The sequence below is a fragment of the Amblyraja radiata genome, chromosome 12 (genome assembly GCF_010909765.2).
Source record: "Amblyraja radiata isolate CabotCenter1 chromosome 12, sAmbRad1.1.pri, whole genome shotgun sequence".
Lineage (NCBI taxonomy): Eukaryota > Metazoa > Chordata > Chondrichthyes > Rajiformes > Rajidae > Amblyraja > Amblyraja radiata.
Window position 1 is genome coordinate 31,353,182 of NC_045967.1, and position 20,604 is coordinate 31,373,785.

The 20,604-nt window shown below is 40.3% G+C and overlaps 1 protein-coding gene across 1 annotated transcript in view; it reads right to left on the reverse strand.

Moving 5' to 3' along the window:
* Nucleotides 1–17,396: 17,396 nt before the first annotated feature.
* Nucleotides 17,397–20,604, reverse strand: part of klhl4 (kelch like family member 4) — a 131,891-nt gene continuing 128,683 nt past the window's right edge. The window contains exons 10-11 of the mRNA XM_033030395.1: nt 19,375–19,546; nt 17,397–17,497 (exon numbers count right to left, since the gene is read on the reverse strand). Of these exons, the coding sequence (XP_032886286.1) occupies nt 17,438–17,497; nt 19,375–19,546 (232 nt within the window). The 3' untranslated portion in view covers nt 17,397–17,437. The remainder of the gene's footprint in view (nt 17,498–19,374; nt 19,547–20,604) is intronic.

The following is a 20,604-nucleotide window of genomic DNA, read 5'->3' on the forward strand; positions in this document are numbered from 1 at the left end:
TTGTGAAATCTTCAGTTGAAGCTGCCAATGTGATGTCATCAGTTGAAGGTGGTTGGTTAGGAATTGAAGGTATTTTGATTTTTTTAAACTTTAATCAGTAATAAGTCGAGAAATAAAACATAAAATGTTCAGTGAAAGTGATCTCTGCCTCGAGGTGAAAAATGTGAATTAAATATGTAACAATCTTGTGACAGTTGGCATTTTTAAAGCTTTAATCACAAATAATGTGTCAAATATAGGATGAAATCTTCACTGAGAATCAGTACTGCTTGCTGAGCCACTGTGATGTTATAATTTGAAGCTGGTGCTTTTAATTTCAAAGTCTTTTGACAATCAATAATGAGTCGAGAATAAGTCGAGAAATAAAGCATGAAATGTTCAGATAACGTGATCCCGGCCTCGACGGGAAAAATGTCAACCGGAATATGTAAAAATGTTATTGTCACCGCGTAGTTTTTTCACGAAAATGTAAAGATAACCACATATACACACACATATACACATTAACAAGATCAGACTTTTAATATCTATCAGGTCGCATCCCCCCGAAGGAAGAGACCAAATATCTACCAGACTATGATAGATAGATTCTTGCTGCATGCAACAAATAAACACACTTGATTCTTTTGGCTTTTCTTTTACATAAACTTAGTGAACATGTCAATAATTACTTTAAGCTTGGCCTTCAACAGTGGACATACAGTAACCTAGTATTGTGTGCATTACATAACTCAATTACTGAGGTTGGGGTAGCCATTGTTCTTGAGTGGAGATAACAGGAGTTAAACAATTTCCCGTGAGAATTATTGGGAATCGGATTGGATGGATAACACTGTGTTGCTAGCTCCTAGTTAAATTCACAATCTGCATGCCATTGTGTGGGCAAGAACAAAGATGAATGTCTGGGTGGAGCTGTATTCGAGGAGGATTCTTCACTGTCCTTCTTGATTGATAGAGTTAAAACACTTTAAGGTCAGAAGAGGTTTGTAGTTGATGCTATTCCCTGCCCTTTTCTTGGAATTGTCACACAGTAAAGATCATAACCACTATGCCTCTAGATATGTTATAATCAAACACACTGCAACAATATAGCTTTCAATTATTTTTTTCCACAGGGTGAAGGCAGCAAATTCAGTTTGGAAAAAATAATCTTTAGACTTTACACTTTAGTGTTACAGCTTGGAAACAGGCCTGCGGCCCACCAAGTCCATGCTGACCAGCGATCACCAAGTACACAAACACTTATCCTACACGCCATGGACTATTTACAATTTTTACTGAAGCCTATTAACCTACAAACCTGCATGTCTTTGGAGTGTGGGAGGAAACCAGAGCACTCAGAGAAAATCCATGCAGTCACAGGGAGAACATACAAACATTGTGCAGTCAACACCAGTAGTCAGGATTGAATCCAGCTCTCTGGAGTTGGAAGGCAGCAACTATACTGCTGCACCACTGAGTGACCTTACTACCCCTATATATGCTCTGACCAGTTACGACTATGTAATCTGTAGTTTTACTCAAGTTGTTTACTGAATTCAAAACCAAGCTTTGACCCAATTATAACAAAAAGAGGTATCTGTACATTATTCTGACTATTGTCTGTTTTGCTATCTCCTATTTGCAGAAAATTACAGTTGCAAGAAAAGAATGATTATTGGAAGTATGCCATTGATTGGATTTTAACTCATACTGTTAGCCCTTTACCTTTAAGGGTAATAAAGATTTTGATTAATGTAATAAAGACCGCACAGTTTTTTAATATGTTCATGTTCATTAGTCATGACAGCAGAAATAAGCCATTCGGCCTATCGCGTCTACCTCAATCATGGTATTGAAGTTATTCAATAATGGCTGATCTCTTTCCTTCTCCACCCCATTTCTTGCCTTCACTCCTGATATCCTTATCGATCAAGTATCTGTCAATGTCCACCTTAAAAATATCCAATGACTGCCACCACAGTGGACTGTCGAAGTGGCGGAGCTGCCCTAGCAGTCCTATCTGTTTTTTCTTTTTGTTGTTGTTTTCTTTTGTCCTGTTTTAGTTAATTTTAGTTTATTAGGTTGTGTATGTGTGTGGGGGGGGGGGGGGGGGGGGGGGGAACATGTTTTTAGTCTCTTCCTTCAGATGGATGCGACCTTTTCTTGTCGTATCCCCCGTATCTGCCTCTGTCTGCACTGAGGCCTAATGGCGGAGCTGGCGACCTCCAACTGGGACCGATCTCGAGGCTCCAGAGGCAGAGCCAGCCAGGACTTACCAACGCGAGGCTGGCCGACTTCGGGGCTGTGGTGGCGTTGCGGCAGGCGGCGACCCGACTTCAGGGCTGTGGCGGCGCTCAGGCGGTGGCGACCCGACTTTGGGGCTGTGGCGGCGTTCCGACGGCGGCAACCCGACTTCGGAGCCTCGGAGGCTCAGCCACGGGCCCCGTGGACGACATCGTCGGGAGCTCGCAGGTCACAGGTTGGTGACCTGTTTTTCCGGAGCTCCCGCAACAACAGCTTCGTCCGCTGGACTGTACGGCGGCAGCTTCGGCAGCTTCGACCACCCCAGGCCAGAGTTTGAACCAGCCCGTTCGCGGAGCTTGGATTCAGCCGCGGGACTGACTTGCTTACCATCAATCGGCAAGGTCACAACATCGGAAGCCTGGATCGCCTCAGCGCAGAGGGAGAACAAGGAGGGAAGAGACAAGGACTTTAAGATTTTTGCCTTCCATCACAGAGGAGGTGCCTGGTGGACTCACTGTGGTGGATGTTAAATCTGTGTTTATTGTGTGTTTTTTGATGTTTATTCTATGTTATGACTGCAAGGCACGAAATTTCGTTCAGACTGAAAGGTCTGAATGACAATAAAGGATACTTGATACTTGATACTTGACACAGCCGTCTGTGGCTATGAATTTTACATCTATATCCATGTAGATACATCTATATCCATATCTAATAATTGAAACATTGTTTCAGAACCAGCAATTTTACTTCGGAGTCATGTGAGTGACTAAGTGAAGAAGCCCGCCAGGACGCATGCGTGTCATATCGCTTTCACTCTTGCGAAACGACAGGCGGGGTGGAACATTCCCCCGCAGCGGTAAGTTTGAAACCGAGACCTGCAGGTAAGTGATTTACTCTACGGTAGTTTTTGTCCCCGCACTGTTTTTACACAGGGGGGGAAGCTGGACAAAATAGTGTCCACAAGTGCTGCGAGTAAAGCTGGCTGTGGAGGATCGCGAAGTTGCGGGAGCCAGCAGCAGCTGAAGGCACAAGCCCCGTAAGGGATCAGCTGTGCCGACTTTTTGTCCCGCGCCGGCCAGAACACCACGGCCGGGCGGGAGACTATTCAGAATGGGGCCGTCGACTTTTGACAAGTCGAAAACAGAGGAGGCGGGGTGGAACGACGTTCCCCCGTAGCGACAATTTAAACCAGGACCTGCAGGTAAGAGCTGCGGTCTTTTTGAGTTTTCCCATGCTGATTACAGGTGGAGAAACCAATGGGCTGCGACAAACCTGGTGAGGGAGGACCGCGGAGCAGCGCGCAGCCAGCAGCAGCCAACGGCACTCGGATCACCGATAGTGGGGTCAGCTGTGCCTGATGTCGCCTCCGCACCGGCCAGATCCACGCGGCCGGGCGGTAAGGCTAGACACAAAACAAACAAGGTCGTGGACTCAGAGGAGTCTGACTTTGAACAACCGCGGGCGGCCAGCGACCGAGAGCGCTGGAGCCGGATGGAGCGGTGTGTGGAGCATTTGCTCCAACGTGACAAACTCCGGGAGATGGAGTCGGGTCACTGTGGGCCCTATGATAAACCCACAGCAGTACCTCTTGAAGGGCTGCACAGTGCTTCTACCTCATCAGAGGGGAGCACTGCGGGTCAGTTCTGGGCTGACCTGGAAGAGGGGTCCGCAGAAGGAAAGACAAGTGTGCAAGGGTTGCAGGGACTGTGCAAACCTGGGACCATAAAACCACCAATACTATAGTTTGGAGGCAACCTATCGAAGCAAGTCAAGGAGCTCGATGAGGAAGCAAAAACCCTGAGACAAATAAAAGGGACTCCAACAAAAACCCACTACAGCCAAAGACAGTACCCCTACGCACCCACCAGCAGAACTGGTGAAAGCTTGAAGGCCCGGTACTCAAAACATGAGTCTTTTTAGGCCATGGCCCAAGCCGGCCTTCTTGGAAGATGCGGGGACCTCCAACGCCAACCAAACCGAAAATCCAGACACCAGCGCAACAACAGCAGCGAAGAACCTACAAAAGGAAGTAAACCTGCCACTGGTAACTATGGAGGTAGGTGGGTCTGGTTCCCTACAAAATACAGGGAGCATGGAGGTTGGGGGGAGATTACACTCTTTTCTGAATGCATGGAGCATGTTAACAACCGATACTTACATCTTAAGCAGTATCCAGGGATATACAATAGAGTTTATACACAAGTACAGCCCTCCAGTTCAACATATACCGAACCGAATGTTCGTGCTTTCTGATAAAGAAAAATCAAAAGCGCAAGCTGAACTGGAGCGGCTTTACGTAAAAGGTGTAATTGAGAAAACTCAACACGAACCATTAGAATTCGTGTCCAATATACTTACCAAAAACAAAAAAGATGGTGGTTGTCGCATCATCATAGATCTAACAAAATTGAATACATTTGTACAATATATTCACTTCAAAATGGAAACCTTTGTTACTGCTAAACAATTAATTTCCAAAGGTTACTTCATGGCCAGCATCGATTAAAAAGATGCTTACTATTCAGTGCCTATACGAGGTGACCACAGATGTTACTTAAAATTCAACTGGATGGGACAACGTTGACAGTATAAAGCATTGCCAAATGGATTATCATCAGCCCCCAGGCTATTCACAAACATTTTGAAACCAGCCCTAGCGTTTCTACGGAAACGTAAACACATGGTCGTGGCATATTTAGATGACATACTCATTGTGGGCAAAACTTTGGAATTGGCCAAACAAACTGTAACAGCCACAAAACAGTTATTTGAAAAACTGGGATTTATTATCCATCCAGTTAAATCTAAACTAACGCCTTCCACTACTATGGACTATTTGGGGTTCACCATTGACTCAGTTCACATGTCGGTGACTCTGCCTAAGGGAAAGGCTAGAGATTTAATAGAGGCTTGCGATAACCTCATTGACATCAGCAAACCATCCATCAGATTGGTAGCAAAAGTAATTGGCAAAATGGTGGCTGCCTTTCCAGCCACACAATTTGGACCTCTACATTACCAAAACTTACAGAGAGCAAAAATACAAGCACTCAAAATTAATGCAGGTCACTTTGACAGACCTATGAAACTACCAATCAAAGCTAAAATGGAACTAAACTGGTGGATAGATCTGGCTTTGTTCCAATCCAAACATTGTCAGTAACCCTTCCATAGTACTACAAACTGATGCCAGTGCACTTGGGTGGGGAGCCACCAATACCATCACCAGCTGTGGAGGTAGATGGACTGCTCAGGAGGCATCATTATTACTCACACTGGGCATAAACTACCTGGAAATGTTGGGTGCATTCCATGGCCTAAAGTCATATTGTACTGGGTCATATCAACAGCATGTTAGACTACAGATAGACAATACCACCGTGGTAGCATACATTAACCACATGGGTGGAAACAAATCGACATCATGTGACAATCTGGCTAATACAATTTGGCAATGGTGTATCCAGAGAGATATTTGGATATCAGCCACTTACCTACCAGGAAGACTAAATTTAGTGGCAGACACCAGGTCATGCAAATTTAATGAAAACACCGAATGTATGTTGAATAAAAAAGTATTTGCTGATATTACAGCTAAATATGGAACACCAGATATCGATCTATTCGCATCCAGACTTAACCACCAGTTATCAAATTATGTTTCATGGGAACCAGACCCTGGGGCAGCGGCGACAGATGCATTTTCGCTGCATTGGGGGGAAATTGTTTATTTACGCATTCCCTCCTTTCTGCCTCATCAGTCGGGTATTAAGGAAAATACAACAAGACTCTGCGTCCGTTATTTTGGTAGTACCCGATTGGCCTACTCAACCATGGTTCCCAGTGGTATTAAACATGGTATTAGAACCATGTATCACCATCCCACATAGACCAGATTTATTGCTACATCCCGTAACAAGGGATAGCCACCCATGCCATAAACATTTGAACTTATTAATTTGTAGAGTTTAAAAACACCTCTACTACAACTGGGACTGACGGACCGAACAGTGAACATGATCTCGGCGGCTCAAAGACAGTCAACCAAAAAACGGTATCTGGTCTATATCAGGAAGTGGGAGATGTACTGCCATAAAAACAACATCACCTACAGAGACAAGAACATCCCGTCTGTTCTGGAATATCTGGCAGGCCTCCACTATGATGAGGGGCTCAGTTATAGTGCCATCAACTGCGCCAGAAGTGCCCTATCGACTTACCTATGGCAGAGGACAGAGCGTTACTCTGTTGGGACTCACCCACTGGTAACAAAACTTATGAGGGGAATTTTTAATACTAATCCCCCAAGAACCAGGTACTCCCAAATATGGGATGTAAGTATTGTCCTGAAGATGTTCAGGAATTGGTCTCCAGCAACAGCTCTGTCCCTACACAGACTGACATTAAAAACAGTCATGCTAATGGCATTGGTCACGGCACAGAGGGTACAGTCACTGCATAAACTAAGACTGGACAACATGACTTCCTCAACAGAAAATATTACGTTTCATATCTATGAGTTAGTAAAGCAGAACAGACAGGGATCAGCAGGCCTCAATATACAATTTAGGTCATACCCAACAGATGACCGTCTCTGTATAGTAAGACATCTGTCGTTATACATGGAGACAACGAAAATCCTAAGAGGCAATGAGAAGGCACTTTTGGTCAGCAACCACACAAAAGGGTGACGGTCCAGACCATCTCAAGATGGCTGAAACAGGTGCTAACACAGGCTGGGGTGGATACTAATATTTTAAAATCTCATTCCACCAGGGCTGCAGCTACATCGGCAGCGATACAGTTGGATGTACCAATGAACCAAATCCTCAAGGCAGCAGGATGGTCTGGGGAAAAAACATTCCAATTATTTTACAACAAACCAGTAATGAAACCTGGAACGTTTGCAGAAACAATTTTAAGTTCTGTAAATTAATTTAAACCCATAAAAAAGGGGTTATAATTTTGTGTTAACAAATTTTATGATTTCAATGTCGAATTCATGTCCAAATTATGTTAACACAATTCCTCCTACAGTCATCAAGGCAGACGTGATGCATGGACTCGTTTCCACGGCATGAAATCACAGAGCTTTAAAATCTTCACGTAGTCACTCACGTGACTCCGAAGTAAAATAGTAAGATTAAACGAGAACTTACCAGTTTGAAGTTTGATCTGTATTTTATGAGGAGTTACGATGAGGGATTACGTGCCCTCCGCTCCCACCCTTGATCATATACTTAACTGGTATCTCTTCTCTAATCTTACTATGTTTAGTCATTACAGTTATCTGTGATTTCACACCGATGCTTTGAAGAAAGACACACATGCGTCCTGGCGGGCTTCTTCACGTAATCCCTCATCGTAACTCCTCATAAAATACAGATCAAACTTCAAACTGGTAAGTTCTCGTTTAATCTTACTATTCTATTCTATGAACTTCACTACAGTGATATTTTATTGCAGTGCTGAACAGGTTGCTGTCTGGTCAGTATAATGTGTAGCATGATGAACAGTAATTGTGTTCTGTGTGCCCTCTTTGAGGTAGATGTAAAAATTATGTGATGTGATTTGGAAGAGGTCCAAAGGAAATCGCTTGGCTCCCTGCCCATCATATATTTCTCAACTAGCATGATTAAAAGAGACATTCTGGTCCCTCAGTCCATTGCTGTTTGTCAGACCTTCTTATATGTAAATTCTCACCTGCTTTGTTGTGGTAATTACACTAAAACAAGTTCATTGGTAGTGAATCGGTCTGCGACATATTGAGTTTTGCAAAGGTTTTCTTCCTGCTTTTTACTTTGCAATGTCAGCCACTCCTGGCAAAGCAGGAACAGCTTTATTGACTTCAAAAACATACCCGGTAACTAAAATGATTCAAAAGCCAAGTCATTTGTTCACACAATTCTGGGGGAAGACTGAAGTGCCATTGAAAATTGGCTTAACCTATAATGAAGTAATTTTGTGCATGCAGTTTATGGGATTATGGACATGTTCTTTAATCGAACAGTGGGCAATGTAGAAACCAGAAAAGGAGCAGAGAGCTCCCTGAACGCATGCAAGTCGTTGATTCAATGCTCTAACTACACTGAATGTGCACACACATCATTGGCATCCATCGGGGAATTAGTTCCTTGACATTTTCAGCTAGATTTTTTTCTAACATGTAACTCCTGGAAATTACCTCAACATTACTGCTGCATGAAGAATTCACCTGCACTGGATTTTCGATGTTATTGATCTGGAAATAACAATTTATTTATCCACATATCAGCTAGAAAATACCATCCCCTATGTTCCTGGACTTTTCTGCCCATTGACACTAGTCTCGTGGTTATTCTGAGTTATAAAACTCGATGATCATTTCAGGCTACAGTTACAACTCGCGGTTCATCACAGCCCATGATGAAAGTCAACCAAGCCACCATTCTGAAGGAGATAACTCCTCAGATTATTTTTTCTTCAGCTCACAGCAGCAGTCAGAGTGAGTGGAGTATTTGCCTTCATTGAGGACCTCCTATGTACAGACATTCATTGAGTGCTTACATCCTTGCAGAGTATTTTTTGATAACCTCCAGCCAGGAGGGATGGCCATTAAAGTTAAAGAGCTATAATGCATAGAAACAGTCCATTCAGCCCAACTTGTCCATGCTGACCGAGATGGCTTTCTGGGCTAGTCCCTTTTGCCTGCTTTGACTCATATTTCTCTAAACCCTACTTTTCTAATTTTTTCCAATGTCTTTTTAAAGTCATAATAGTATTTACTTCTATAGCTTCCTCTGGCAGCGCACTCCAGATATGGACTACCCCCTGAGTGAAAACGTTGCCCCTGAGGTCCCTCTTAATTTTCTCCACTCTCTCTATTCCCTCTACCATGGGAAAAAGACTGAGCGTTCACTTTATCCATGTCCATCATGATTTTGAGTATTTCGTTTTCTCCCCTAGTCTATCCAGTCTAAAGAAAATAGTCCCAACCATCCAGCCTCTCCCGATAACTGTGGAGGATCTTAATGATCACTTGCACAAAAAAGCATGCCTCCTGTTGTCATATCCATGTCCATAATGCTCTGATCACCTGGGAGCACTCTACTACTATCTCCTCCACTATCCCTCTGCTCCACGTTATTTAGTAACAATACCCCTTCCTGCCCCTTAGCCCAACATCAATTTCAGTGCAGCATTACCAGGGAAACCGAACGTCACAATCCTGTGAAAATAGCAATTGAATTTCTTGCTGCTTATACAGCAATCACAAATGGCATCTGGATGAGGAGTGTTAAATTTTAATGCTATTGAAAGGGAATTATGCATCCTCCGGCCATTGTTTTACTCCCCCTATTATCATTTGTTGGCTAATACCCCCCTATTCCCTTTGAGGCTGAGGTGACTTTGAAAGATGACTTTGTAAAAAATCAGAGGTGCATAGACAAATTTTCTGCCAGTTAGACTCCGTGAAAAACCTAAACTGTTTGATCTGTAACTGGGCTTGGAGCTATTTCAGCCTGTTTCCTTGAAAGCCCTGTATGCAAAGAACTCGATAGCTACAATGTTCTTAAGCTGGATAGTGACATTGATTTATTTTTGTTGAAAACAAACAAATGCCAGAAAATGGTTTATAAGTATAGTATACAAAAAGAGTACTTAAGGAAGTAGCCCCAGAAATAGTGGATGCATTAGTGATAATTTTTCAAAACTCTTTAGATTCTGGAGTAGTTACTGAGGATTGGAGGGTAGCTAATGTAACACCACTTTTTAAAAAGGGAGGGAGGGAGAGAGAAAACGGGGAATTACAGACCAGTTAGTCTAACGTCAGTAGTGGGGAAACTGCTAGAATCAGTTATTAAAGATGGGATAGCAGCACATTTGGAAAGTGGTGAAATCATTGGACAGTCAGCATGGATTTATGAAGGGTAAATCATGTCTGACGAATCTTATAGAATTTTTCGAGGATGTAACTAGTAGAGTGGATAAGGGAGAACCAGTGGATGTGTTATATCTGGACTTTCAGAAGGCTTTCGACAAGGTCCCACATAAGAGATTAGTATACAAACTTAAAGCACATGGTATTGGGGGTTCAGTATTGATGTGGATAGAGAACTGGCTGGCAGACAGGAAGCAAAGAGAAGGAGTAAACGGGTCCTTTTCACAATGGCAGGCAGTGACTAGTGGGGTACCGCAAGGCTCAGTTCTGGGGCCCCAGCTATTTACGATATATATTAATGATTTGGACGAGGGAATTGAATGAAACATCTCCAAGTTTGCGGATGACACGAAGCTGGGGGGCAGTGTTAGCTGTGAGGAGGATGTTACGAGGCTGCAAGGTGACTTGGATAGGCTGGGTGAGTGGGCAAATGCATGGCAGATGCAGTATAATGTGGATAAATGTGAGGTTATCCACTTTGGTGGCAAAAACAGGAAAGTAGATTATTATCTGAATGGTGGCCGATTAGGAAAGGGGGAGATGCAACGAGTCCTGGGTGTCATGGTACACCAGTCATTAAAAGTAGGCATGCAGGTGCAGCAGGCAGTGAGGAAGGCGAATGGTATGTTAGCATTCATAGCAAAAGGATTTGAGTATAGGAGCAGGGAGGTTCTACTGCAGTTGTACAGGGTCTTGGTGAGACCACACCTGGAGTACTGCGTACAGTTTTGGTCTCCTAATCTGAGGAAAGGTTCACCAGACTGATTCCTGGGATGTCAGGACTTTCATATGAAGAAAGACTGGATAGACTCGGTTTGTACTCGCTATAATTTAGAAGATTGAGGGGGGATCTTATAGAAACTTACAAAATTCTTAAGGGGTTGGACAGGCTAGATGCAGGAAGATTGTTCCCGATGTTGGGGAAGTCCAGAACAATGGGTCACAGTTTAAGGATAAGGGGGAAATCTTTTAGGACCGAGATGACGAAAACCTTTTTCACACAGAGAGTGGTGAATCTCTGGAATTCTCTGCCGCAGAAGGTAGTTGAGGCCAGTTCATTGGCTATATTTAAGAGGGAGTTAGATGTGGCCCTTGTGGCTAAAGGGATCAGGGGGTATGGAGAGAAGGCAGGTACGGGATACTGAGTTGGATGATCAGCCATGATCATATTGAATGGCGGTGCAGGCTCGAAGGGCCGAATGGCCTACTCCTGCACCTAATTTCTATGTTTCTATGTTTCTAAGTCCAGAACAAGGGGTCACAGTATAAGGATAAGGGGGAAATCTTTTAGGACCGAGATGAGGAAAACTTTTTTCACACAGAGAGTGGTGAATCTCTGGAATTCTCTGCCGCAGAAGGTAGTTGAGGCCAGTTCATTGGCTATATTTAAGAGGGAGTTAGATGTGGCCCTTGTGGCTAAAGGGATCAGGGGGTATGGAGAGAAGGCCGGTACAGGATACTGAGTTGGATGACCAGCCATGATCATATTGAATGGCGGTGCAGGCTCGAAGGGCCGAATGGCCTACTCCTGCACCTATTTTCTATGTTTCTATGTTTCTATATTCATCACAAGGTACAATGAAATTCTTTAAAAGTTTATCTGAAGACCAAGAAGTATTTCAATTGAAACGTATTACTGATTTGACAGGGCAGATACTAACGTGATTGCATACAAAAAATATAGCATACAGACGAATGATTCACAATATATTCTGTGGCAGAAAGTGGGATAAGAAATTATGACAGTAAGGTAATACTAATTTAATCGTCCAGCACCATCCTTAGGTCCTCCATGATGCCTCCCAATTAAGCTGGGGATATATTTTCAAAGTCACTCAAGAGCTGTGAGTATTGTGTCTTCCTTCTATCCTTGTCTACTCCCTTCGATTATATGTAAGATCAGATTGATGAGGTGTTGCCAACTGTCTCTTATTGTAAGGGATTTCCTTTAAAGGAAAATAAGAATTCCTTATGGGATTGGAAAGTCCCAGAAATATCTGGTCAATATCGGGTTTGCTCCATTAAAAGTTTTTGGCTGTGTGGCATTAATTTAAAGAGGCCACTTGGTACCCTTAAACTGGCTGTGCAGACAACAACATTAAAACATTGGGTACAAACAACATACCAGAAGACATGATATCAATTTTTAGCTAACTTAAAAAAAATGTCACCAAGTATGACTTAAGATCGGGAAGCATAGGGGTTGTAGTGGATGCAGAAATGCCCGAAATATTGTTTTAAATTAAAAGATTATTTCACAAATAGATGAGAGAAGCTATTTCCCTTGACTGGAAAGTATAAAGTGAGATAGCATGACCTGAGGATGTGGCTTGTTATTTAGGACTTATTTAAAAGGAGGCACGGAAAGGAATAGGCAACTGGGATCAGGAGTATCACCGGAGGAATTTAAGAACTTCGGAGTATACTTAAGAAGGAGATCAGGAGACCAAAAAGGGGTCAGAAAATAGCTCTGGCAGAGCATTTAGGGATCCAAAGATATGTTATGTACATTAAGGGAAACAGGGTGACAAGGGAGTGAATTGGTCTCCTCAGAAACCAAAGCGAAGCCAAAGAAGATGGGCAAGGTCCTCAATGACTATGTTTCCTCTGTTTTTCCCGTGGAGAAAGACATTAAAACTGATGAACTTGAGACAGTTAATGGAAGTGTCTTGAGGGCAGTCAGTATTTTGGTGGAGAATGGTCTAAGGCATATGAAGGTAGATAAATCTTCTGGGCTTGATCAGATATATCTGAGGACACTGTGGGAAGCTAGAGAAGAAATTTGCAAGCAATCTGGCTGAGATATAGGAATGACCATTAAATATGGATGGAGTGCTGGAAGACTGGACTAATGTGTCTCTATTTAGGAAGGGCTGCAGGAAAAGCATGGGAACTATAGACCAGTGAGCCAAACATCTACAGTAGACAAGTTACTGCAGAGTATTCTGAGAGATAAAATATATATGAATTTGCATAGACAGAGGCTGATTAGGGATTTGTCAGCATGGTTTTGTACAATGGAGATCATGTCGCACGAATCAGATTGAGCTTTTTGAAGAAGTAACCAAAATGATTGATGGGGCCAAAGCTGTGGATGTTGTCTATTTGGACTTTGGCATTTGAGCAAGACATTTGACAAAGGTTCTGTATGGCAGGCCGCTCTGAAAGGTTAGATCATATGGGATCCAGGGAGAACTAGCCGACTGGATAGAAAATTGGCATCATGAAAGAGGTTGCCAGAGGTTGCTGGTGGAAGGCTGTTTTTCAGACTGGAGGGTATTGAGAGATGTGAAATGCTGGTAAAGTGTTGTGGTAGGAAATTAACTTTAATAGACAATAGGTGCAGGAGTAGGCCAATCGGCCCTTCGAGCCACCACCGCCATTCAATGTGATCATGGCTGATCATCCATAATCAATACCCCGTTTCTGCCTTCTCCCCATATCCCCTGACTCCGCGATCTTTAAGAGCCCCATCTAGCTCTCTCTTGAAAGTATCCAGAGAACCGGCCTCTGCTGAGAATTCCACAGACTCACAACTCTCTGTGTGAAAAAGTGTTTCCTCATCTCCGTTCTAAATGGCTTACCCCTTGTTCTTAAATTGTGGCCCACTGGTTCTGGACTCTCCCATCATCGGGAACATGTTTCATGCCTCTAGCGTGTCCAAACCCTGAATAATCTTATATGCTTCAATAAGAACCCCTCTCATCCTTCTAAATTCCAGAGTATACAAGCTTATATCTTAAGTTACAGGGATAAAACAGGGGAATGGGGTTGAGAGGGATAAATGGATCAGATGTGATTGAATGGTTGAGTAGACTCGTTGTGCTGAATGGCCTAATTCTAGTCCTAGGACATGAACATATGAATTAGCATGGGTAATAACAAATTCATGTTCTATTTGGAGTTGGTATGGAAACAAGGGTCACAGCAACATTTGCACATTTTAACACCTTTATTTATTTGCAAACTGTGTAGGATAACAGAGAACTGTAGGATAACACAGAAATTTTAAAGACAGATACACCAAAAAGGAATTAAGAAAGGAAAGATTTCTCACATGCTGACAAAAAAAAACATTAGGATGACCAAAGATTTGGTATAAATTGCGATACTGAAAAGATACTTCATTGCCTATGCAGAGTTCAGTAATACTGAAAGGCAGTGTAAATAGCTGCTCAAAGTACAATTTTTGGCAATCTGTTTTGCAAATTTAGACGGTAGTTGATAATTCATGTGCAACCATCCAAAAGTTCATTATTTGTCCAAAAGATTGTGATGAACGGCAACAAATTTGGCCTATAAATAATGTTTCTGACTACTTCTGACTCAAAATAATCTGAATTTATTTAAATCCTGTTTACTTGCATTTTTATGTAAAAATTACAAATAAATTTGTGTACTGTACAGCAAATGTATTTTTTTTATTTTGTACAAATGGATAGGTTCATCACAATTCCTCCTGCCAATTGAATTAACTCCAAAACTGAAAGCCATTTCTTTCAGGGCAGCAGAGGAGTTAAAACTGTCAGCTAAACTGTAAACATAATTAGCATGTCATGAAAGACTTCCTTAAATCCAATATGTACCCCCGCCCAACAACGTAGATTTTGGCAGAAGTAGCAGCCCCTCAGCTCCTCTATATAGATTCACTATGTTGTTGAGTGCTAACGATACCAAATACAATTAGTTATGCAGAGACACTGATATTTTTGAGTGATTTATATGTCCTTTACAAACTGTACAGATACTCATTTGTCAAATTGGATTGGTTGCAAGAATCATAATACTCCTCATGTTATTTACATTTTAGTTCAGAGTAGAGCTTACCTAACAAACAGTATACCTTGTTGTTTGTATTGTTGCCTTATAAATTGGTCCCCAGTACAAAATAACTGATTCTGCAAAACAAAAATGATGATGGGCCAAATAAAATACAAACTAATCCTTCCAAGGCAATGCAATGCATTTCTCCTGAGCAATATTAAAAACTCTCCTACTTGTTGCAAACTGTCTAATTTGTTGTTTCCAGTGTACGGAGGATAGGATCTCATGATTACTGGTAACTGCATGAGTTTATGGTGGCCTTAACTCATTAACCTTGGTTTAGAAATTCTGTAATCAGTAAGAATCAGGACCAAAGTTTGCTATCCAAATGTATAATTCACATATCCTGTAATCCTGTAATTGTTTAAATATATAAGCTATTCCTTCCACCTCCCCCCGGGCTCACTGATGTTAAGCCTGCTCTGCTCAGATTCAGTGGCATAGTTCCTAATACTGCAGCTGTGACTTGTGCTGGTCTTTACCTAGTAATGTATAAAATATTCTTTGTTCTCTGGATGATTGTATAAAATGTAATGGAATGTTACACATTGCAAGTATACCATTATTAGTTTATCCATTCAGCAGGTTGTACACACCTGCTCTCATTTTGTTGGCACATTCAGAGGCTCAGAAAACCAGTCCCCAATAGTACATTCTCCAATATAAATATGATATGTACATAGACATCTGGATTAAAGATTATATTCATATATCTCCATAAATATAACTCTGCATTGCTAACACTACATAAATACAACTATGACTAACTTCGGTGTAATATTATTTCCATTGATATACTAATTAATGCAAAAATGTCAAAGATCATTTAGTATCATGAAAATGATTCTCATACATTTAATAGTGGTGTTATGCAATAGAAATATATCTTTGAACGCAGGTAGGTATTTTTGAATCATCACATTGCTTTAAAGAGATGTATTGGGTTTTCAAAAGTATGGGGAGCTGTTCAAAACCCCATCCACATTGTATAAATATTTAAATGCATGTTCAGAAAAAATAAATTTATGAATACTAAATATGGAATAAAATTTGAAGAATCATTCAAGGAATAACTTATTTATCATTAATAAGTTCAGGAGCTGAGGTACATGTATTAATGCAGTGACATTCCTATTGTCCTCAAAATGTGTCTTGTTCTCTTGTTGGCATTAATAGTTTTATTTCCTCAAATTATATGATGATATCAGGTTAATGAGATTACTCGAGGTTAGAAAATATGTTTCTAGCTTCATTAAAACATCTCTTACTGTCTAGATTTAGAAATTTCCCCCCCATTGCTTGTTAGAAACCACATGATACTTGCTGGCTTTTAAAATTAAAATGTTTAAGCACTCTAAAACCATGGACATTTGAAGTTTGTTGCCATTTTTGATGTAATGGATACACATCCCTGCTAATAATTGTGCGCCATTTAGTAGTTTTTAAAGAAACAGTATTTATACATTATGATACATAGTTTTAAAAATATGAAATTAAAGTATCAACTTTTGAACTTTTTTACCGATTTATAATAAAGCCTTAAAATTTGGAGAAACATTTTGGGCTACTGTACATGGTGTACAGAACGCTTTAATATAATCTCATGCTTGGTTGTGAAGGATGAGCTTCACAATGTCCCTGGAGTCTCCTGTCTATTCCTGTATTGCAATATTAGTGATGGTGAGAATATTGTGATGGCTCAGATTAAAGTAGAACAGTGCTGTTGAGGAAAATTTCCCAAATGTGCTTTTCATCTCACATTATTCTAACCTCTTGACTGGTACTTTTCGCATGACAAAGACTTGGGCCAGTGGAAGGGAGACTATAATGTCATGGAGTGAAGGTTACAAAGTCCTGTTTGAATTAAAGTATTTGCAAGCTGAATTTCTATAAATGATATGAAACAAATTATGACACTTCAGTGTCATTTCATTTTCCAATTTTGATTGTTTAAATGTCACCTTTAAGAATTAATGATAAAACTTTCTTGAAAAATCACTGTAATGTACAATTGTTCACACAATAACATTGACAAAAGTAAGAGCTCTTAAATTTTCTCTCAGATTGAGCAAGCGCCTGTAAACCAACAGTTGAATCCGTCATAGCGAAAGCTACACTAATAAAGTTTTACAAAGGCTAAGTTCACACAGTAGTTTGCATTTCATTCATCATCACTCTGCATCCCCTTCCAGGGAGACATCTGGTAAGGTGTTCCAAACTCTGGAATGAGATTCTGTTAATGATGTGGTTCTGATGACATCAATTTATATCAACAGTAGGCTCATAATTCATGTATTTCACCAGTGTCTGCATCAAATCATAGCTCATTTCTTCTGAGCTTACTGTTTTGCAATCACAGTCAGTGGTGAGGTTGATTCAGTTTTTGGAATGATGGCTAATTTATATACAGTAGTTTTTTTTAATTCTCTGTGATCTTGGAGAACATGAGATTCTTTTAATCTTTCATGGCAATTTCACCACAACAACGCAAGCTCCAGCTCTTCCAATCTTCAGCGGCACCTCCTGCAGAGGAGAAACACATCAGATAATGCCTCCAAAAACATTAGTGGCAGAGGTTAAAGCTGCATGCTTAAGAGACAATCCCTTAATAACCCTGGATTATGGTTTCCACCCTTGGTAAAATACTTCCTAAACTAATGGGTGCAACACTATTGAGTCAAATCGAGCTGCTGGGGCTGTTATTCCAAAAGGAATGACCAAGACCCAGTCAGTACCAGGAATTCACAAAGTTCAATGGGAGACCCCTGGTTTTGTTTGAATTCTTCAGCATTGCACTGGGAAATCCACCTCTCTGATTAAACCTGACATGGGATCTTCATTTATTTGTTGTCTTCATTTATTTCCATTGGGATTCCTGGTCTGCGATTAGGTGAGAAAAAGTCAGTTATTTACTTTAAGCTTTTTTTTATTGTTTTAATTATTTATTTGCATTTACATGTTATTGTATTTATTTTTTAAATATGTAAATAATTGCCTTACAGAAATCTTCAAACTTTAAAACTGTTTTTGAATGTTACAATAATTTTAAAAAACATAGCTTTGACAGGAAATGAAGTTTATCCACAAACCCTGTCTCCTGTCAGTGTGTCCAAGGACATGACTTCAATAGCCACATGAATCTTAGTCATCATGCACCACCCACCTGTAGATACTCCGCTCAATCAACTCTTCAATCCCGGCCCAGGTTCATGAAGATACAAGTTCCATGGGCAGCAGGTAAAAGTGGTGAGTCCAAAACCACCATAATCAACACATTAGATTAGCTAAACAGATACCCTAGTCAGCAAAAACAAACTGCTGGAGGAACGCAACATAGCAGGCAAATCAGTGCAGGCAAATGAATGGTCATGACCCTGCAACAGTCTTGACTATCTCTTTGGCTCCACACTTGCTGATTGACCCGGTAAGTTCTTCCAGCATTTTGTTTTTTTGCCAGATTCCAGCATCTGCAATCTCTTGTATCTCTCCCCTCCACAGTTAGATTTTTTTTAAATATCAATAGAATATTGCAATACATGAAGAATAAATTCAAATTCAAATGAATTATCAATATTAACGGATTGTTATTAAACTGATAATCAAGGGAAATATTTCCTCAAGCATTCAATTGGTTTATTTGTCCATGAACTGAGATATAGATTTCAGTACTATAATTTAATTTCTCTTTTTATTACTTTAAAACTCTGTGTGTTATCATAGGTTCACACAAACCTTATTGCAGACTGAACTAAAGCTACTGGTTAGAATGGATATAATTTGGCTTTTTTTTACTCCAGCAAAAAATACTACTTTATTCAAGTAAGATTAGTAATAACTAATAACAGTCACTTCAACTAAATGTGTGGCTGTTCTATTTTAAGAATTTAAACCTTCTGAAAATATTGCAGAAAATAAATCTTGAGATTAGACGATAGAAATATTAATTAAATGTCCAAACTGATTCCCACAGTTATATTTGGGAATAGATGGTCAGCGATCTGTTTTAATCAAAATGGTTTACTTTCTACCATCCAACAGTGTATAAATGGAAAGATATTTAAAATTAACTGGGAAGAAGTAATCTTAATGGAAATATATAAACATTTCCAGGAATTTACATCTTGGGAATCCTAGAAATGGCCAACAATCTTTGTGTCTGCAACTTCTCAAACCTGACCGAGTATTTTAAAATTATGTTGAAATTCCAAAGAAAACATCAACATATAATGTTCACTTGTGTACTCTGAAAATAACCATAATTGGAAGGGGTGATCACTATTAAAACAAATAGGAATGTCTGCAGAAACCTCCATGGGATGGTTTAGATAAATAGTGAGATTCATTGAAGGAGATGCTGGAGAACACATGGAAAAGAAATGAATGGATTATTGAGATGTTACCTCTGTCCATTCATTGTTTTGTGCATCGTATGACTCTACGGTGTTTAGGTACGTCTGTCCATCATATCCTCCCACAGCGTAGAGCTTGTCTCCGAGAAGGCACACTCCAACAGCGTCTCTTGGAACACTTAAAGGTGCCACTGTTGTCCAGGTGTCTGTTTTTGGATCATACCTACAAAATTAAGAATGAGGATGGTTGTTAAAACTTTGAAAGTTTTATCAGTGTATTTTCAGAACAAATTGTACTAGTTTATGCTTATAGCACAGGTTTGTTTATGAATTTAGCATTATTATAAATTTTTAAATCTTTGCAGATTTATTTTCATTGTTCAATTGCTATGGTACAAATTTGATATATAAACAAAAGTTTAAACAGTATACAAAAGAAGTGGCGATTCAATTGCAGGAAATACTAATTCGATCACATTTGACATACTTAGGTAACTCTGCATAAGGAAGCTTCAAATACCAGAAGATGAGAGTTGCTCAGAATGAATATGCTGACCAATAATGTTCCGTTCTCTGGCCCATACACTCATTGAAAAAAGCTCAGCATTAATAATAGAAAACTGGTTTGACTGATCCATTGGAGAAAAATCATAGAATTTTAAGTCATGTAGCACAGAAATGGTTCCTTCAGCTATAACATCCATCCTGATCTATTTGCCTACAATGGGATATAATCCCATTCACCTGCATTAGGTCAATATCTTTCTATTCCTTGCCTAATCAAGTCTGTCTAAATGTGTGTTGAATGTAATGCCTGTATTTGATTCCACCACCTCCTCTGGCAGCAAGTTTCAGATGAAAAAACTTCCCTATCAAATCTCCATTAAAACTCCTTCCTCTCACCAAAAATCTATCATTTATTGATAACCTTACTATTGAAAAACAACTAACAATTGTTCTTATTTATGATTCTCTTAATGGTAAAAGATTCTATCAGATCACCCTGATAGTAATGATAGTATGAGAATAAATACATGTGCAGAATAGCAGAATGATGCAAAATTGTAGTGGTTATAGTTATCTCTTTCCATAGCTAAAGCCCTCCAATCAAGGCAATATCCTGGTGAATCCTTTCTGCACAACCACATCCTTTCATTCATGTGGCGACCAGTACAGAACAGGAAACTCCAACTGTGGTCTGACCAGTGTTTTGTAAAGGTGCAACATAACGTTCCATCTTTTATATTCTATGTCCCAACCAACAAAGAGAAACATGCCATG